Source organism: Thermobia domestica, chromosome 10 (assembly GCF_964235325.1).
Source record: "Thermobia domestica chromosome 10, izTheDome1.hap1.1, whole genome shotgun sequence".
Taxonomy (NCBI): domain Eukaryota; kingdom Metazoa; phylum Arthropoda; class Insecta; order Zygentoma; family Lepismatidae; genus Thermobia; species Thermobia domestica.
The window spans coordinates 193,458,253-193,473,168 of record NC_137463.1 but is presented as its reverse complement, the minus strand read 5'-3'; the positions used below and the strand labels follow the sequence as shown (position 1 = coordinate 193,473,168).

At 37.6% G+C, this 14,916-nt stretch overlaps 1 protein-coding gene across 1 annotated transcript in view; it reads right to left on the bottom strand.

Moving 5' to 3' along the window:
* The window catches only part of LOC145662915 (uncharacterized), a 190,145-nt gene that overhangs the window by 84,016 nt on the left and 91,213 nt on the right, over positions 1–14,916 (bottom strand). The window contains exon 2 of the mRNA XM_081728920.1: positions 6,557–6,649. Within this exon, the coding sequence (XP_081585046.1) occupies positions 6,557–6,616 (60 nt within the window). The 5' untranslated portion in view covers positions 6,617–6,649. The remainder of the gene's footprint in view (positions 1–6,556; positions 6,650–14,916) is intronic.

Genomic DNA, 14,916 nt, shown 5'->3' with positions numbered 1-14,916 from the left:
GATTCATTCTACACATATGCACATCCAGTAGGGATGCGCACGAGACAAGATTTATGGCTGTCTCGTCTCGAAAATGTGCTGTAAAAATGATGTCTCGACTCGAAAAATGTATCCTTTTCTATTGGAAGAGCCGTGTCTCGACTCGAATTTTGGCAGGAAAATCCTGTCTCGACTCGTCTCGTGGTCATCCCTAACATCCAGATATAATTCCAAAAACATTGTGATTTGCAGTTATTATGAGAAGACTATAAGAATATGTCAAGCATGCTACTCTCAGATTATCTGGCAGTCAAATACGAATTAGTTTGGTGTTTTATCTTGTATTACAAATTAAATTATGTACTGCAATTTTGAAATCAATCTTTACCACTTGAAGAAAACATGGAATAGCGGAATTACTGTGTGATACCAATATCAAGTGTAGTCGGGGGGCATTTTGATTTAGTTGGTTAGGAAGGGGGACGCTAAGGCGAGTTCTTGTCCCGGGTGACATCTAGCCTAGTTGCGTCCCTGAGCGCACTGTATCACTTCCACACTTTCTTGCAATGACACCTACGTCGGGTTATTCGGGAGAAACGCCCTGAATGCCTACGGGATGCATTCATCCTTCATGACAACACGACAGCTCATACGACAGCGTCTATGCAGAATCTTCTCGCGCGATGAAGATGCGAAACACTCGAACATTCACAATATTTGTCAGACTTATCGCTTTCCGATTTCGGTCTCATACTGAAATTGAAGGCAACATTGCTTGGAATACTCTTTTGAATACGTGAAGACTTTGACAGAACAGTGAACCGTGAAATCAGAAGATTCGCTCATAGTGAAGCTACTGGTATTCGGCGCCTTCCATATCATTGACAGTGTGTGGTAGATTCTTTTGAAGACGAAATAGAAGTTACCACTGATATGTGTTTCGGTTCTTTACACATAATTGTAATTGTATTTTATAATTATTTGTAGTGTTGCAATTGAAGGTAAAACACATATGAAATAAGCAATTCGTTCACGTATGAAATAAGCAATTTGTTGTACTAATTTTTCTCATGCTATATCCTGTGGGGATCTGAATATTCATCAACTCCCTACATGCAACGTTTACATACGTATTAACCTTCCATTTGCATATTTCACTAGTTTTAATTTTCGCAACAATAATAATAATAATAATAATAATAATAATAATAATAATAATAATAATAATAATAATAATAATAATAATAATAATAATAATAATAATAATAATAATAATAGCCATGACCTTTGTAATGACTATCGTATAGTAAATAAAGCTAGGAATTTCAGGTGCAAAATTTTGGATACAAAAGGTACACCAAAAGATTACATTTTGGAAAAAATTACAAATTTCAAATGTAAATATTCATAAGAGAACTGACACAACTAACTAAATCATATATATAAGAGCTCAAAGTTTAGTCACTCACTCATGAAATCTTTCAGTTTTAAGTCCCAAGATTGTGCATTGTAGGCTACAAGAGACGGTGGTGATGTAAATAAATGAAATGGTAGAATGAAGAAAGTATGAGAAAACGAGAGAACTCCGAAAAAACCCACGCACACTGTGTTTGATCGTCACAAAGCCCACATGGCACAACATTCACTCCTGTATTAAAATGTCTACCTAAGACAAGTCTAAGAACACTCTTTTAAAGTCACAAATCCAGAAAATTGTTAAAATAAATATTTTTTTTAAAAAAAATATTTTTTATTTATTTATTTATTTATTTGTCAGTGAGGCTGAATCTCCGGCACTCACTCAACAATACCAATTAGTGATACCCTGATTGTCAGTTTGATGTTGTCACCCTTCTTCACTTCATATTCAATGGCTTTCGCCTAATGAGACAGCACTGAAGCAAAATAATGTGTTCGGTGTTTCTTGTTTAATTATTAGCATTTATTCATCTCGTCTTCAGTTCGTCTATTAAGAATACATGGCCACCCGCAGCAAAGAAGCAAGAGTGTTCGAAGAGTTTTCAGTTTTGGAAGACCATATCAAGACATACTAATTTACTTACTCATATACTATACTATTTTAACTAAATACTATAATTAACAAGAAAATATGTGTAAATAACTGTTGTTTTATATTATGTATTATGTGTAGGCGCGCACATGTATTCGCGAATGCAGGTGTGTTTTGATCGTTTTGCTCCTTGGAAAAATCCTGCGAGCGTCCTTGTATGAATATATACATATTTAGCCTATATGTTTATGCAACCTATAACTCTTTAAATGTTTTACAATTTGCATAACATTGTAGGAACTAGCGTGTTTGGTTATATATAGAATAGAAATAAAATGTGGGAAAGAGTCAGAAAAAGTATTGAAAAGTCAAAAAAAAAAAAAAAGTGCTTGAATTACACCCAAAAACCATTTAAGATTTATTTATTTATTTTTGTAAAACAAGCTAATTTGGCCCATTTTGAAAAAAAGCACATAAGGTCAATTTATTTTTTATTTTTGTAAAACATGCTAATTTGGCCCCTTTAACTCCAAGACAAAATTGTAAACAATTTGTTGTATATAAAGGATGTCGATCAAATGATTATTCAGTACTGTCTGGGGTCCCTCAGGGTTCCAACCTGGGGCCCTTGCTTTTCTTACTATTTATTAATGACCTTCGTCGTTGCATACAAAATTCATGTAAACTATTATTTGATCTAAAAATTTATTATTCAATAAATTGTGTTCATGACTGTGAGAAGCTCCAACGCGATCTTATCTCTGTAGTTAAGTGGTGCGAGGAAAATTTATTTGAAATAAATGTTAACAAATGTAAAGTAATGACATTTACAAGACGAAAGGTACCAACACATTTTTCATATTCAATTGACAACAAAATACTACCAACTCTGGAAACAGTTAGGGACTTTGGTAACTTATATGATTCCAAATTAACATTCGATTGTCATATGGACAACATCATTAATGAAGGGCATAGAAATCTTAGATTAATACTTAGAACTGGGCGAGAATTAAAAAAAAAAAAAAAAAAAAAAACTAAAACACTTCAAAGCCTTTATGAAGTCTATATTCGTTCCAAATTGGAATATGCATGTACTATTTGGAATCCGCTCTTCGAAAATAGTATTGCCAAACTAGAAAACTTCCAATCAAAATTTTTAAGGCATTAACATGCAAAACAACACACGTATACCAACAGACAGATAGCAGTGACTCTCTAAATACTAATTTTGGCATAATGAGTTTACAACACAGAAGAACTCTATTTGATATGGTATTCCTTTATAAAATATTTAATGGCAAAGTTGACTGTAACGAACTTATTTCATCTTTTCAAATTCATGTTTCACCTGGAAACACAGGACCAGATATCTTTGATATATTTTATTCCGGAAAACCAAGGATTAATATACTTCAGAAGTTGTCAACATGGAGAATGAGTGCAACCCACAATAGTATAAGTAAAAAAGTTAAAGATATTGATTTATGTTGTAAAATAGAAACTTATAAGAAAAATATAGTAAAAGGAATTTATAATAACATATAATACCTGTAAAAATAGTGTAACCAATGTATGAGCACTGTAAATGGGTTCTAACCTGTTGTGTTCAAATCCAATAAAATAAAATAAATCAATAAAGTACAACACCTAAACTTCTAGCTCTCATAATAAATAACTTTAATATGTCCTTGAAGTTTCCATCAATACAATTGCATTAACATATCTGTCGTTTACATGAACTACTGTGCTGTTAAAGTTTTTTTTTTTTAAAGGAATCTTGATAGACACTCCGATATACGAGGCGCATCCAGAAAGTAATTTTCGCTAGGGCAGTAAACACAAAGAAGACACAGTGACCTTGAAGCAAATATTGCTGCAGTGACAGCACAGGTGACACCACTTTCCAACATATTCACCAAAGCAATTCAGACACTTTTTTTTATCATGATATCACTTTTGTATTCCGATGTTATGACATTCAGCTGTTTGGGAGTAGAACCAACGTATAACAGCCGTCTGCAGTGTTTGGAGGACAATAACTTCTTGAGGTGTAAGAAGACATGAACAATGTTCAGAGTAAGATCCAAGCTATACGGTGGGTGGTCAAACACGTCCCAATGCGACGAGTGAAGAAGATTGGTTGCAGTTCGACATGCAGAGATCTGCCAGAACATTATGAACACCTACCTACTATCGACATAAACCCGTCCAGGCGCTAACAGCGTCACCTAACGAGGAATACCTGCTAATCAGATACATGTAGTATCAGTAAGCGTGATGGCCGTGTGTAGAATGGGGAAGGCACGTGATCTATATGAGTTTAACCGAGGGCAGATTGTAATAGGACGAGCATTTCGGAAACTGTACGATTTGTCGGGTGTTCGAGAAGTGCTGTGGTGAATGTTTTCAACAAATGACAAAACCAAGGTGAAACGACGTCCAAACGTCGAGGGGTTGTGCGCTTCCTCCTCATTACAGATGTCGGACGTCGTAGGCTGGGCAGACTGGTAAGACAAAACAGGTGGCGAACTGTGGCGGAATTAACATCAGACTTTAATGCTGGGCAAAGTACAAGTGTGTCCTAACACACAGAGCACCGAAGACTCCTAACGATGGGCCTTTGCAGCCGACGACCCATCCATGTGCCAATGTTAACACGACGACATCGGAAACTACGACTGAAATTGGCACGTGACCATCGCCACTGGACCTTGGCGCAGTGACAGAGCGTTATATGATCTGACTAATCACGATATCTTCTTCATCGCGTCGATGGAAAAGTGCGAATCCGTCGTCTTCCAGGGGAACAGCTCTTTGACACCTGTACTGCGGGACGGAGACAAACTGCCGGCGGCGGCTCAATTATGCTCTGGGGAACATTTACGTGGGCATGCATGGGTTCAGTGGATCTCTCGCACAAAGCATCGTGACGTCCGAGGCGTATCGTATCACGTACACCCCTTCATGACGACCATGTTTCGCAACGGCAGTGGCATTTTCAACAAGATAATGCACCATATCACAAGGCCACGAGTGTGATGAAGTGGTTCGAGAAACACACTGGCGAGTTGCAGTGGATGTACTGGCCCCCAACTCCTCGGATCTGAAGCCAATCGAACACCTCTGGGATGTGATTAAATGTGCCGTCAGATCGCATCGTCCCCTCCCGGAATTTACGGAAATTAGGTGACCTGTGTGTGCAGATGTGGTGCCAATTCCCTCCAGCGACCTACTAAGACCTCATTGCTTCCATGCCAAGACGCGTTGAGTTGATTTTAGTTTAGCGTCCCTTTCAGCAGCGAGGCTATATGAGACGTGAACCTACTGATTAACGTGGAATCCGAACCACATGAGCTCCTGGTGGGAATCGGACCCGGGTCTCCCACGCCAAAGGCGCGTACGCTAACCGCTTAGCCACGGAGGAGCTCTCCATGCCAAGAGGCGTCGCCACTGTTATTTGTACCAAAGGTGGACATCCCAACTATTAGGTAGGTGGTCATAATGCTGTGGCTGATCAGTGTATAACCCGGATCTTTCTCCACCCGAATTTTGGTGTCTCCTTAACGTCAAGAAATTCCTCTCTAGTAAGCATTTTGATAGTGATGAACAATTGCAGTTGCAGACGACTTTTGAACTCCGGTGGTGATTCAGAAGTGCTATATCTGTTGCAATAAATGTTTCAAGGTCACAGTGTTTTCTTTCTTAGTCTTTCTCAGCCTGGGAAATTAACTTTTAGGCAACCCTCGTATATTGGGGTGGCATTTCTTTTTTAACTTTAATGCAGGGATGCAAAAAGGAACAAAATTCTACTCGCCCAAGAAAAAAGCTACTAGATCACATCCCACAATAGAAATCATTTACATACCTTTGAAATAAATAATAATGATATTAAAAGCTCGCCCGCACCGATGTACCACTCGAACCAGGCGAGTGGTTGTTTGCATCCCTGCTTTAATGGTACAGTACTTCATGTATAGGGATGCGCACGAGACAAGATTTATGGCTGTCTCGACTCGAAAATGTGCTGTAAAAGTGATGTCTCGACTCGAAAAATATTTTTTTTTCTATTGGAAGACCCGCGTCTCGACTCGAATTTTGTCAGGAAAATCCTGTCTCGACTCGTCTCGTGCGCATCCTTATTCATGTAAATGCAGGTACGTAATTGCAATAGTATTGATAGAAACTTCTGTTTTGGACGCAACTTGTATAATGAAAAATGTTATGGCCCATCTTGTTCCCTTTTAATTCATACACGTAGCTATAACGGCATTAGTCTTCGTGGAAAGAAATATAAATATTTTCCATTGTTTATAAGTGATGACAATGGACTACTGAAATTTGTATGGTTTTATTGTTCTTCGGGCTTGTAAAATTAAGATTTATGATAGGTAAACTGTTAGATCGCAGTGTTTTTTAAGGTCTTGTACATATATTGTTTAAATTTAAATTTATACAAATCTTGTTAATACAAGAGGTGTTTATTTCTATGATACACTGACAATTTTCATACTACTACTACTAGTAATAATAATGGAAAGAAGATATCTTGGATACCACACTTACCTTCATGGTGGTTGGTCTTTGAGGACCGCAACGGGACGCCGGATTCGCTTCAAGTATCATGGCCGCCAGAGGTCACTTACGCCGACGAGCACACTGAAAGCGAAAAAAAAAGAAACATGAAAAAGAGAATAAACAGAGATAATATAACACATCTACGCATATTGACATAATGCATTACAACGCTTTTGCTCAGTAATTTCCATTTTTTAAAGCTTTAATTATAACTATAGATCAAGTAGATTAATAGACTGAATAATGTAATTAGATTGTGATTTATTTAAAAAAGCAGGAAAACTACGAACTACAGTTATGAAGAAGGTGAAAATAATTAAGCTTCACTTTTATCCGTTTTCCTGTTACAAAGTGTCGGACTCATTTTTATCATTTCCTCATCAACTGTATCGTTTGGTTTCCGTATGCCAATAACTCTTCTTGTCAGCCATTCTCCGTCATTCGCACAGAAGACCTGAATTCTGTACCCGGAAGAAGTACAGTGGTTCGAACCCCACGTGAAATATGTTGTTTAATATCCTTGCTTTCAGTTTTTCAGTCCATTGATTTTAAATGGGAAATTAGTAGGGATGGCCAGAACCGGTTTCTGTTGGAACCGGTTTTCGGATCTGAACGGATCCAGTTCTAGAAGATCCGGTTCCGGAACCGGTTTTTCGGATCCAGGTCTTAAACCGGTTCTTCGGATCCAGATCTAGAACCGGTTCATCGGATCCAGGTCTGGAACCGGTTCTGAAAACAGAACCGGTTCCACTGGAACTGAAACTTTGTGACCATCCCTACGCTATACCGAGCTGCTGGCAAGCTGTGAACCGTATGCTAGATGGAATGGTGGAATCGACAGGCAGGCGCCCAGGCGGCGGCAGCTTGTCTCATTTGGCTAAATAAACTGGGTAACTGGCAAACTCATTGGTTAAACAGGCAAACTGGCCAACTCATTCGGCTAAACACCCACTGGTGGACCAAAATTTATTTCCTGGGGGCACAAGCGGGTCTGGGCGGGGAAGGCACAAGCGCATGGTCCTCTTTGCATTATTTTTGAAGGTGAACTTGATGCCTCCTTTACGGGTCTTTGGGGGCTTTCGGATCCAGGCCTGGAACCGGTTCCTAAGATCCGGTTCTGGAACCGGGTTTCAAGATCCAGATCTGGAATCGGTTCTTGAGATCTGGTTTTGGAACCGGGTTTTCGGATCCAGGTCTGGAACCGGTTCCTAAAATCCGGTTCTGGAACCGGGTTTTCGAATCCAGGTCCGGGACCGGTTCCAGAACCGGTTCTATAAACTGGATCTCCGAGAACCGGTTCTTCGCAGAACCGGTTCCGCCGGAACCGGAACTTTGTGGCCATCCCTAGAAATTAGTTATTTTTCACTCTCTCTTTCTAATTTGATGTTTTGATTTTACTGACTTCATCGTGAAATCTATTTAAACAGCCCTTTGATTTAAACTACTTACTGAGCGAAACAATACATTTATTGTAAAAAAAAAAAAAATGTTAATGTGTAACAGTTTCGACAAAGATCCACTTGGCTTCATCAGACAGTATGTATACACACATAGGTAGTGACAGATTTAATATAGGAGACAACGAAAAAAAAATCCTGATTGCTTACCATAGGCTACTAAAGTTAATCCCCTTCCTTCACAAATCCAAAATATAAAACAGAAACAAAATTCGCTGGATTGCCTTCCCCTCTGTCGACACCAATATACATTCATACCTTACAATTAGGCCTAATCTAGTAAGTAGGCCCTTAATTTGTAAAATTGAGTTTATATTATGCATATATGGGGCTTCCAGACGTTTTGATTTACCTATGACAATCCCGGATTTACATAAGCTGTCCCTTTCCCCCAAACCCGAATTATTGAAAACTCCAAATGTCCCGGTTTCGCTTCAAAACATATGTTAATACGTATCATTCGTGGAATATATAAAGAAAAAACTTATTTATTAGTTATTACTACTTAGATAATAGCTTGCTTTAATTTTTAGTTTAGCGTCCCTTTCAACAGCGAGGTTAATGAGACGTGAGCCTACAGCTCAATGTGGAATTTGAGCAACATGAGCTTCCGCCGGGAATCAAACCACACCAAAGGCGCGTACGCTAACCACTTAGCCATGAGGGAGTTCTCTTAGCTAATAGGAATAATCTGCTCTCTGTTACTCCTTTTGGTGAGAGTGAAATTATTATTTCATTAATTTAAATATTTCAAACAAAAAAATTAGGAAATAACTATAAGGAAAATTTCCATACAGTCGGTGTTCCGATTTTTGGTTTAAATTTTCATTGAGTATCTCAGATTTTTAGTTTGAAAGTCTACAAGCTCTATATATACATTTAATATTAGTTAAATCAAAATTTGGAGTTATAAATATTAAAATTATATACCAGAGTATTTAATTTTCACAAAAATAAAAAGACTTTAAATAGTAGACTTGAAGAAGAAATCAAATTAAAAGAACATTTTTCTTTTAATTTAACATCCTACGATTATGCCCTTTAGACTAAAGTAGACAGACGATTAATGGAAGTGAATGGTTATGAAAGAATTATTGGAAGGGGAATGTGGGAGGGAACATAAAAAAGCTCCCAAGAAAACCAACGCACACGAAGTCCACCATGAACTCACATACGTACGGATTGAATCAGAGATCTCTCGCACTAGTAGTGAGCGCACTATCGCTTGGTCCCATTGCCCTCAAAGAAGAAATGAGTAAAACCGTTAAAATTACAGCTCATTTTGAAAATGAAAAATGCATTCTTTCTCATATAATTATATGGACCTAACTCAAGAATCTAAAATGACGGAGTACTTAACATTCTTTAAACTATAGGTCTCATATAGTTTTGAAAACTGATAAACACATTAAGCAAAAAAAAAAAAAAAAAAAAAAAAAAAAAAGTCATTATAATATTCATTGCCATCATTTCTTCATATTAATAGTGTTTCCCACGAGACGAAACGAGGCAAGTTTGTTTGTCTCGTATCGTAATTTTTTGAAGAGATATTGTATAGATTTTCGGCAAGTTTCTTCGTGTCTCGTATTTAAAATTTCTAATCTCGTCCCGTAAATGTGTATACAGTAAACTTCTGACTATCCGACCTACTATGACAGAAGAGCAAGACATAACTAAAAAGCTAGATAGGTTGGAGTTCTATAATTACTCACTTTTTGTCCAGCCCATACCACTAAAAACACACTTTTTACATCAGATATCGCTCTTATTAATATTTTTTGACTTCCTTAGTACAGATTAGTATTTTATAAATATGTATTACACTGTACGTTCTAAAAAATATTACAGAAAAAGGAAATCCAAGAAAAAATATTGTACAGTTCATGGCATTGAAAATGTTACAAAAATTTTAAGCACAAATTACTAACAAACTCTTGCGCCGTGTGCATATGCATTCAGAAACACACGTCTTGATCGACTATTTGCTCCTAATGTTCAATCCAATTCGTCCTTCTCCTCTCCTTGTCTAAAGCAGTCTGTGAGACGTAATATACTTTTTTATTCAGACGGAAAAAACAGGAATCATATTTACAAGCTTTATAGCTCTAAAACCGTCTATTTCATGCGTTTGTTCTGAAATACCTTTGTAGAGCCTGAATTAAAAAGATTGTCTCAAAATGTTCCCACAGCTTCATAAACGCTTTTATTTGCATTCTCTCCCTTCTTCAAAGACTGTATATCACATCAAGCTAGGAAGATGCTCCTTGTGAAATATATGGAAATTGTCAATCATGGCAGTAAGTTTTGTGCTTCTCAAAGTCTATAAAACGGACACATAGCTCTAAAAACTGCTAGCAAAAATGAGTGTTATTCAATGGTTAATTTCATTTTGTTTCCCAGTAATTGGGAGCAAATAATCCAGAGGTGTGATTTAGACAAGACAGAAGGTCAAAATTCCCCCTCCCTTAAGTGTGATAAATATATATTGTTTGATCAAATGTATAGTAAAACTCTGATATAAAAAGTTAACTTTTATGTTGGCGGAGAAACCCTCCTGAACAAAATCTAAAATGACTCTGCTTTCAGAAACAAGCCTATAGAGTTATGATAGGACATTGGTAGAGCGCTTACAATTGGTTTCAAGAGTCGAAGGTTTGATCCCAAGCCATATGCGTTCATACTGAACGACATTGAGAGAAAGAGATTCAAATAAGGAGACATAGAGGAGTGATTTACATATACAAGTTTAAAATTTGAGAAAAAATGATCGGACAGCAGCCGCATTATGAAGAAAATTGTGATTTTGTGAAACAGAAGAAGAAAAGGTTCCGAACTGTGAGGATCATATCAGGCAGTTGCCAAATCGAGGTGGGGAACTCTTTTTAGAGCATCAGGTGATTACAAAGCACAGCTCTACCACTAACCTCTTAGCTATCAAACCATGTCTTTATCTAACCAGCCACGGAGAACTCTACGCAGTCATTCATATACTTTTCCTTTAGCTACTTTGAGAAACTAATACAGTGTAATATTCCAAAAGTTAACTCGGTGAGTTCGCCGTTAACATTGAACGCAGACCTCTTCTAGTAACCTTGCGTAGATCTCTTGTAGCTTAGTTACAGGGTACATCTAGTGTGTTAATTGAGTTATATTTGATAGAACAGTCTGATAAACTAGTGCCAAATACCCAGACATACATCACCTTTCGCGCACCTCTAGTGGAAAATGAAAAATCGTCGTAAACATGTTAGGCTATTTGAAAAGATTTTAAAAGAAATGGAAATGCGCATAAGAGTGTCACTTGGATGCAAACCTATAATTTTAAAAAGCAGCGCTTCTACCTCTTTGTGTCTTAGATGAATGGTTAGTGTAATGGACTCCTATATGTATACTCCTAGGTTCGAATCCCGACCTTCTTATTATTTTTCTTTTAGCTACGCTCATACTATGCATTGTAGAATTTCAATTTAGTAGGGTGGCTAGATTTAGAAAATAAAACAAAAGTGATAATCGGTAAACTGGCATAATTTGACAACTTACATAGATATAGTCACTTTTACGGTATGTTTTCCATCCTTCCGCGCGTAACTTTCTATTATCGACTCACGGAAGATTATCGAATGCCAAAACATAGAGTTTACTACGAAACCATCGGATGCTCCTTTCTTTCTTTCTTTCTTTTTTTAGAGCACATTTTGCATCCCATTTACAAATTTATCAAAATAACGACCCACTTAACTGAAAAAATAATGGGACAATCTCGTTAAAATCCTGGTACAGCTCGCAATACCTGTACTGTATACTGCCAAGTTGTTAAACAGAGCCATAATGAAAAGCTTGATTACTGTATAGTTCAGCATTAGTTTCAGGAGATGGTGTGACCAACGCACAGACAGAACTCCTCCGTGGCTAAGCGGTTAGCGTACGTGCATTTGGCGTCGAATACCCAGGTTCGATTCCCAGCGAGAGGTCATGTGGGTCGGATTCCATGTTAATCAGTAGGTCCACGTCTCGTATAGCCTCGCTGCTCAAAGGGACGTTAAACTCAAAACCAACTATCGTACAGGATGAGTTTTAAGTTTTTCATCTAGCTTTTTGTCCATTTTCTCAAGAACTAGGAACGAGGATTTACTCGCCCATATCTAATTTTATTCATCTTGATGAAATCTATTCATTGGTATATATAATTAATGGTCAATTTTCTCTCGGCTAAACGCTAATAATAGGCTATTGTAGAATTTGTGAAATATTATAACATATCCAGTATATTTGAACACAACTCATAAAAAGCAAAAATTCCAATTACCGGACAAAACTCTAAATCTGCATTGAGTCCCGGTATTTATACTTTACGTTTTAGGAGTCGCTGTGGCTCAGTGGTAAAGCGTTTACCTCTGGTGCGTGGGGAAAAATGAAATGAAATCTTTAAGTTTTACGTCCCACGGTTATGTCTGGGAGGCTAAAGGAGACGGTGATGATGAGAAATGAATGAAATGATGGAATGAATAAAGTGGGGTGAACCTGAAGAACCCCGAGAAACCACACACACACACGGTGTTTGTCCATCACAAAGCTCACTTGGCATGAGTTGGGATTGAACCAAGGATCGCATGTACCTGAGGTGGACGCTCTATCACTCATGCACCGCGGCCCCTTTCTAGTGTGCGGGGTCTCTGCTTCGATCCCAGCTCGTACGAAATGGGTTTTGTGGCGAGTAAACACCGTACGAAATGGCTTTTTGGCGAGTAAACCGTGTACATGGGTTTTTTGGGGTCTGCCGTCTCCTTGTACTTTCTTCGTACTACTATTTCATTCATTTCTCATCATCATCGTCTCTTTTACCCTACACGACATAATCGTGGAACGTAAAACTAAGAGAAATTATTGGAGTTTTATTTTTAATTTTAAATGTATTTTTATACTGTTATTATTATTTTTGAAAATAATACTGTAAAATACTGTATACTGTATACTGTGTGATAACTATTAGAACTACCCATAAATGTCAGTGGAGAACAAGGAGAACCCCTATATAATCATCATTGTGTGGGTCAATGATTGAAATAGAGTTTTGCCTTCGTCAAGGAGATTTATATTTATTATACTTTGCAAAAGTTTGTTTTGCAGTGAAAGAGAATAATCGACACTAGCAAAGTAAAGCTTGTTTTGCTCAATTTACGCTTCAATGTCAAGGTCTGTACAATTATGTTCGGAATGCAAGCATGTCGTCCCGATGTTATATCATGCACGCACGTGAGTGGACATGTGTTATAATGCAACGTGCAACGTTAAGTATGTAAATAAGATTGTTTTGTGTGGTAGGTTATTCCGCAAAGGAAGATATATCCATATTTGCGAATAAGTATTGTTTTGTGTTACTTTACATGTAGTACACAACAAATGCACCAACGCATAAAATATAAAATTAACTGGATTTACAATCACTTAACTTCATTCTTTCTTCATAGATGACCTAAATATGGGTCTGAAGAAGTGAAGGGTATTCAGTGACAAGATTTACTGTTATAAGTTGACTCAAGATCGTTGCATGTGGTTCTGCTTCCCAAACACAATTTGACGTAATCTGGTGAACTTGGTTCGATTCCACTCTTATGTTAACATACAATTGATTTTTGAGTTTAGCGTCCCGTTCAGCAGCGAGGCTATATGAGACATGCCCTATAGTTTAACGTGGGATCCAAACCACGTGAGCTCCTGCCGGGAATCGAACCCGGGTCTCCTACGCCAAAGATACGTACGCTAACCACTTAACCACGATTGAGCTTACAATGCAAGAGGGATTAGCAATTAAATTGACGCTTAAGAATTCGATTTCTTGAATTATACTTCATTAGCATTTTTATCAGTATATCAACATATTAAGAAATAAACACCATACTTATCTACTGTAATACTTGCTAAAAAATGGGGAAGTTCTTAACTTTTGAGAGAGCGGCCTTGGATCTACCCAGGTATTGCACTAAACGTTCCGCCCACAGAGAGTCATCACGCTGAAAGCATAAGAGCTTCCAATATTTGAAGTTTCTGTAACTTATTATACTATATTGAAATGATAAAACGACTAATTTCATTTGCTTTTTCGGACTGACTAATGGCCAGTCAAAGAGTCTTTAGGTCTATATTCGTTTCTCCCAGCTGAAGAGCATCGAAGGTATCGTAGTGGTTCAAATTCCAATTTAAGCTCTAATTCTCGTCCTGTATAACCTTGCTGCTGACGAAGGACGTAAATATTAATGAGACAATAAACCTTACTTATAAATTTTAAGTAAAAGATGACAGATTTCCTTTTCTTAAATAATCTTAGTTAATATTGCCCCCAAGGGTCGAGGCGAGAAAATCTAATTTCTTGCTACGTCCCGTAAATTTTGTTACGTCTCGTCTCGTCTCGTCTCTATTCTCAGATTTTCTTGTCTCGTCTCAATTCTTGAAAACTCTTTCTCGCCTCGTCTCACAATTGTTCTAATCTTCTTTTATAAATTTACTTGCCTTCGGCTAGCTGGGGGCTCAGCTAAAGGACCCTCGCGTTTGCTCAACCTACGGCCTCGCATCTCGTATGTATCAGTTTTTGCATCAACAGTGAATTTCGTGCAATTGCTCTTAACATTTCCTGAATTTGGCCAGCTGGAGGCTTTGCCCCCAGACCCCCGCGTTTGCTTGGCCTACGGTCTCGCACCTCTTAAATCCACAATTCTACCGAATTTCAAGTTTCTTTTCCTATTTCGACTAACTAAAAGATAAGATTTTGTATCCCAAGAAAATGCCCATTTAATAATATTTGAATTTCTTCATCCACCTTTAGACCTCTTAAAAACTAAACATGTTCACTTTTGGCATTTTTTCCTGTGGGTTAGTCCCTGAAAGACTACAATC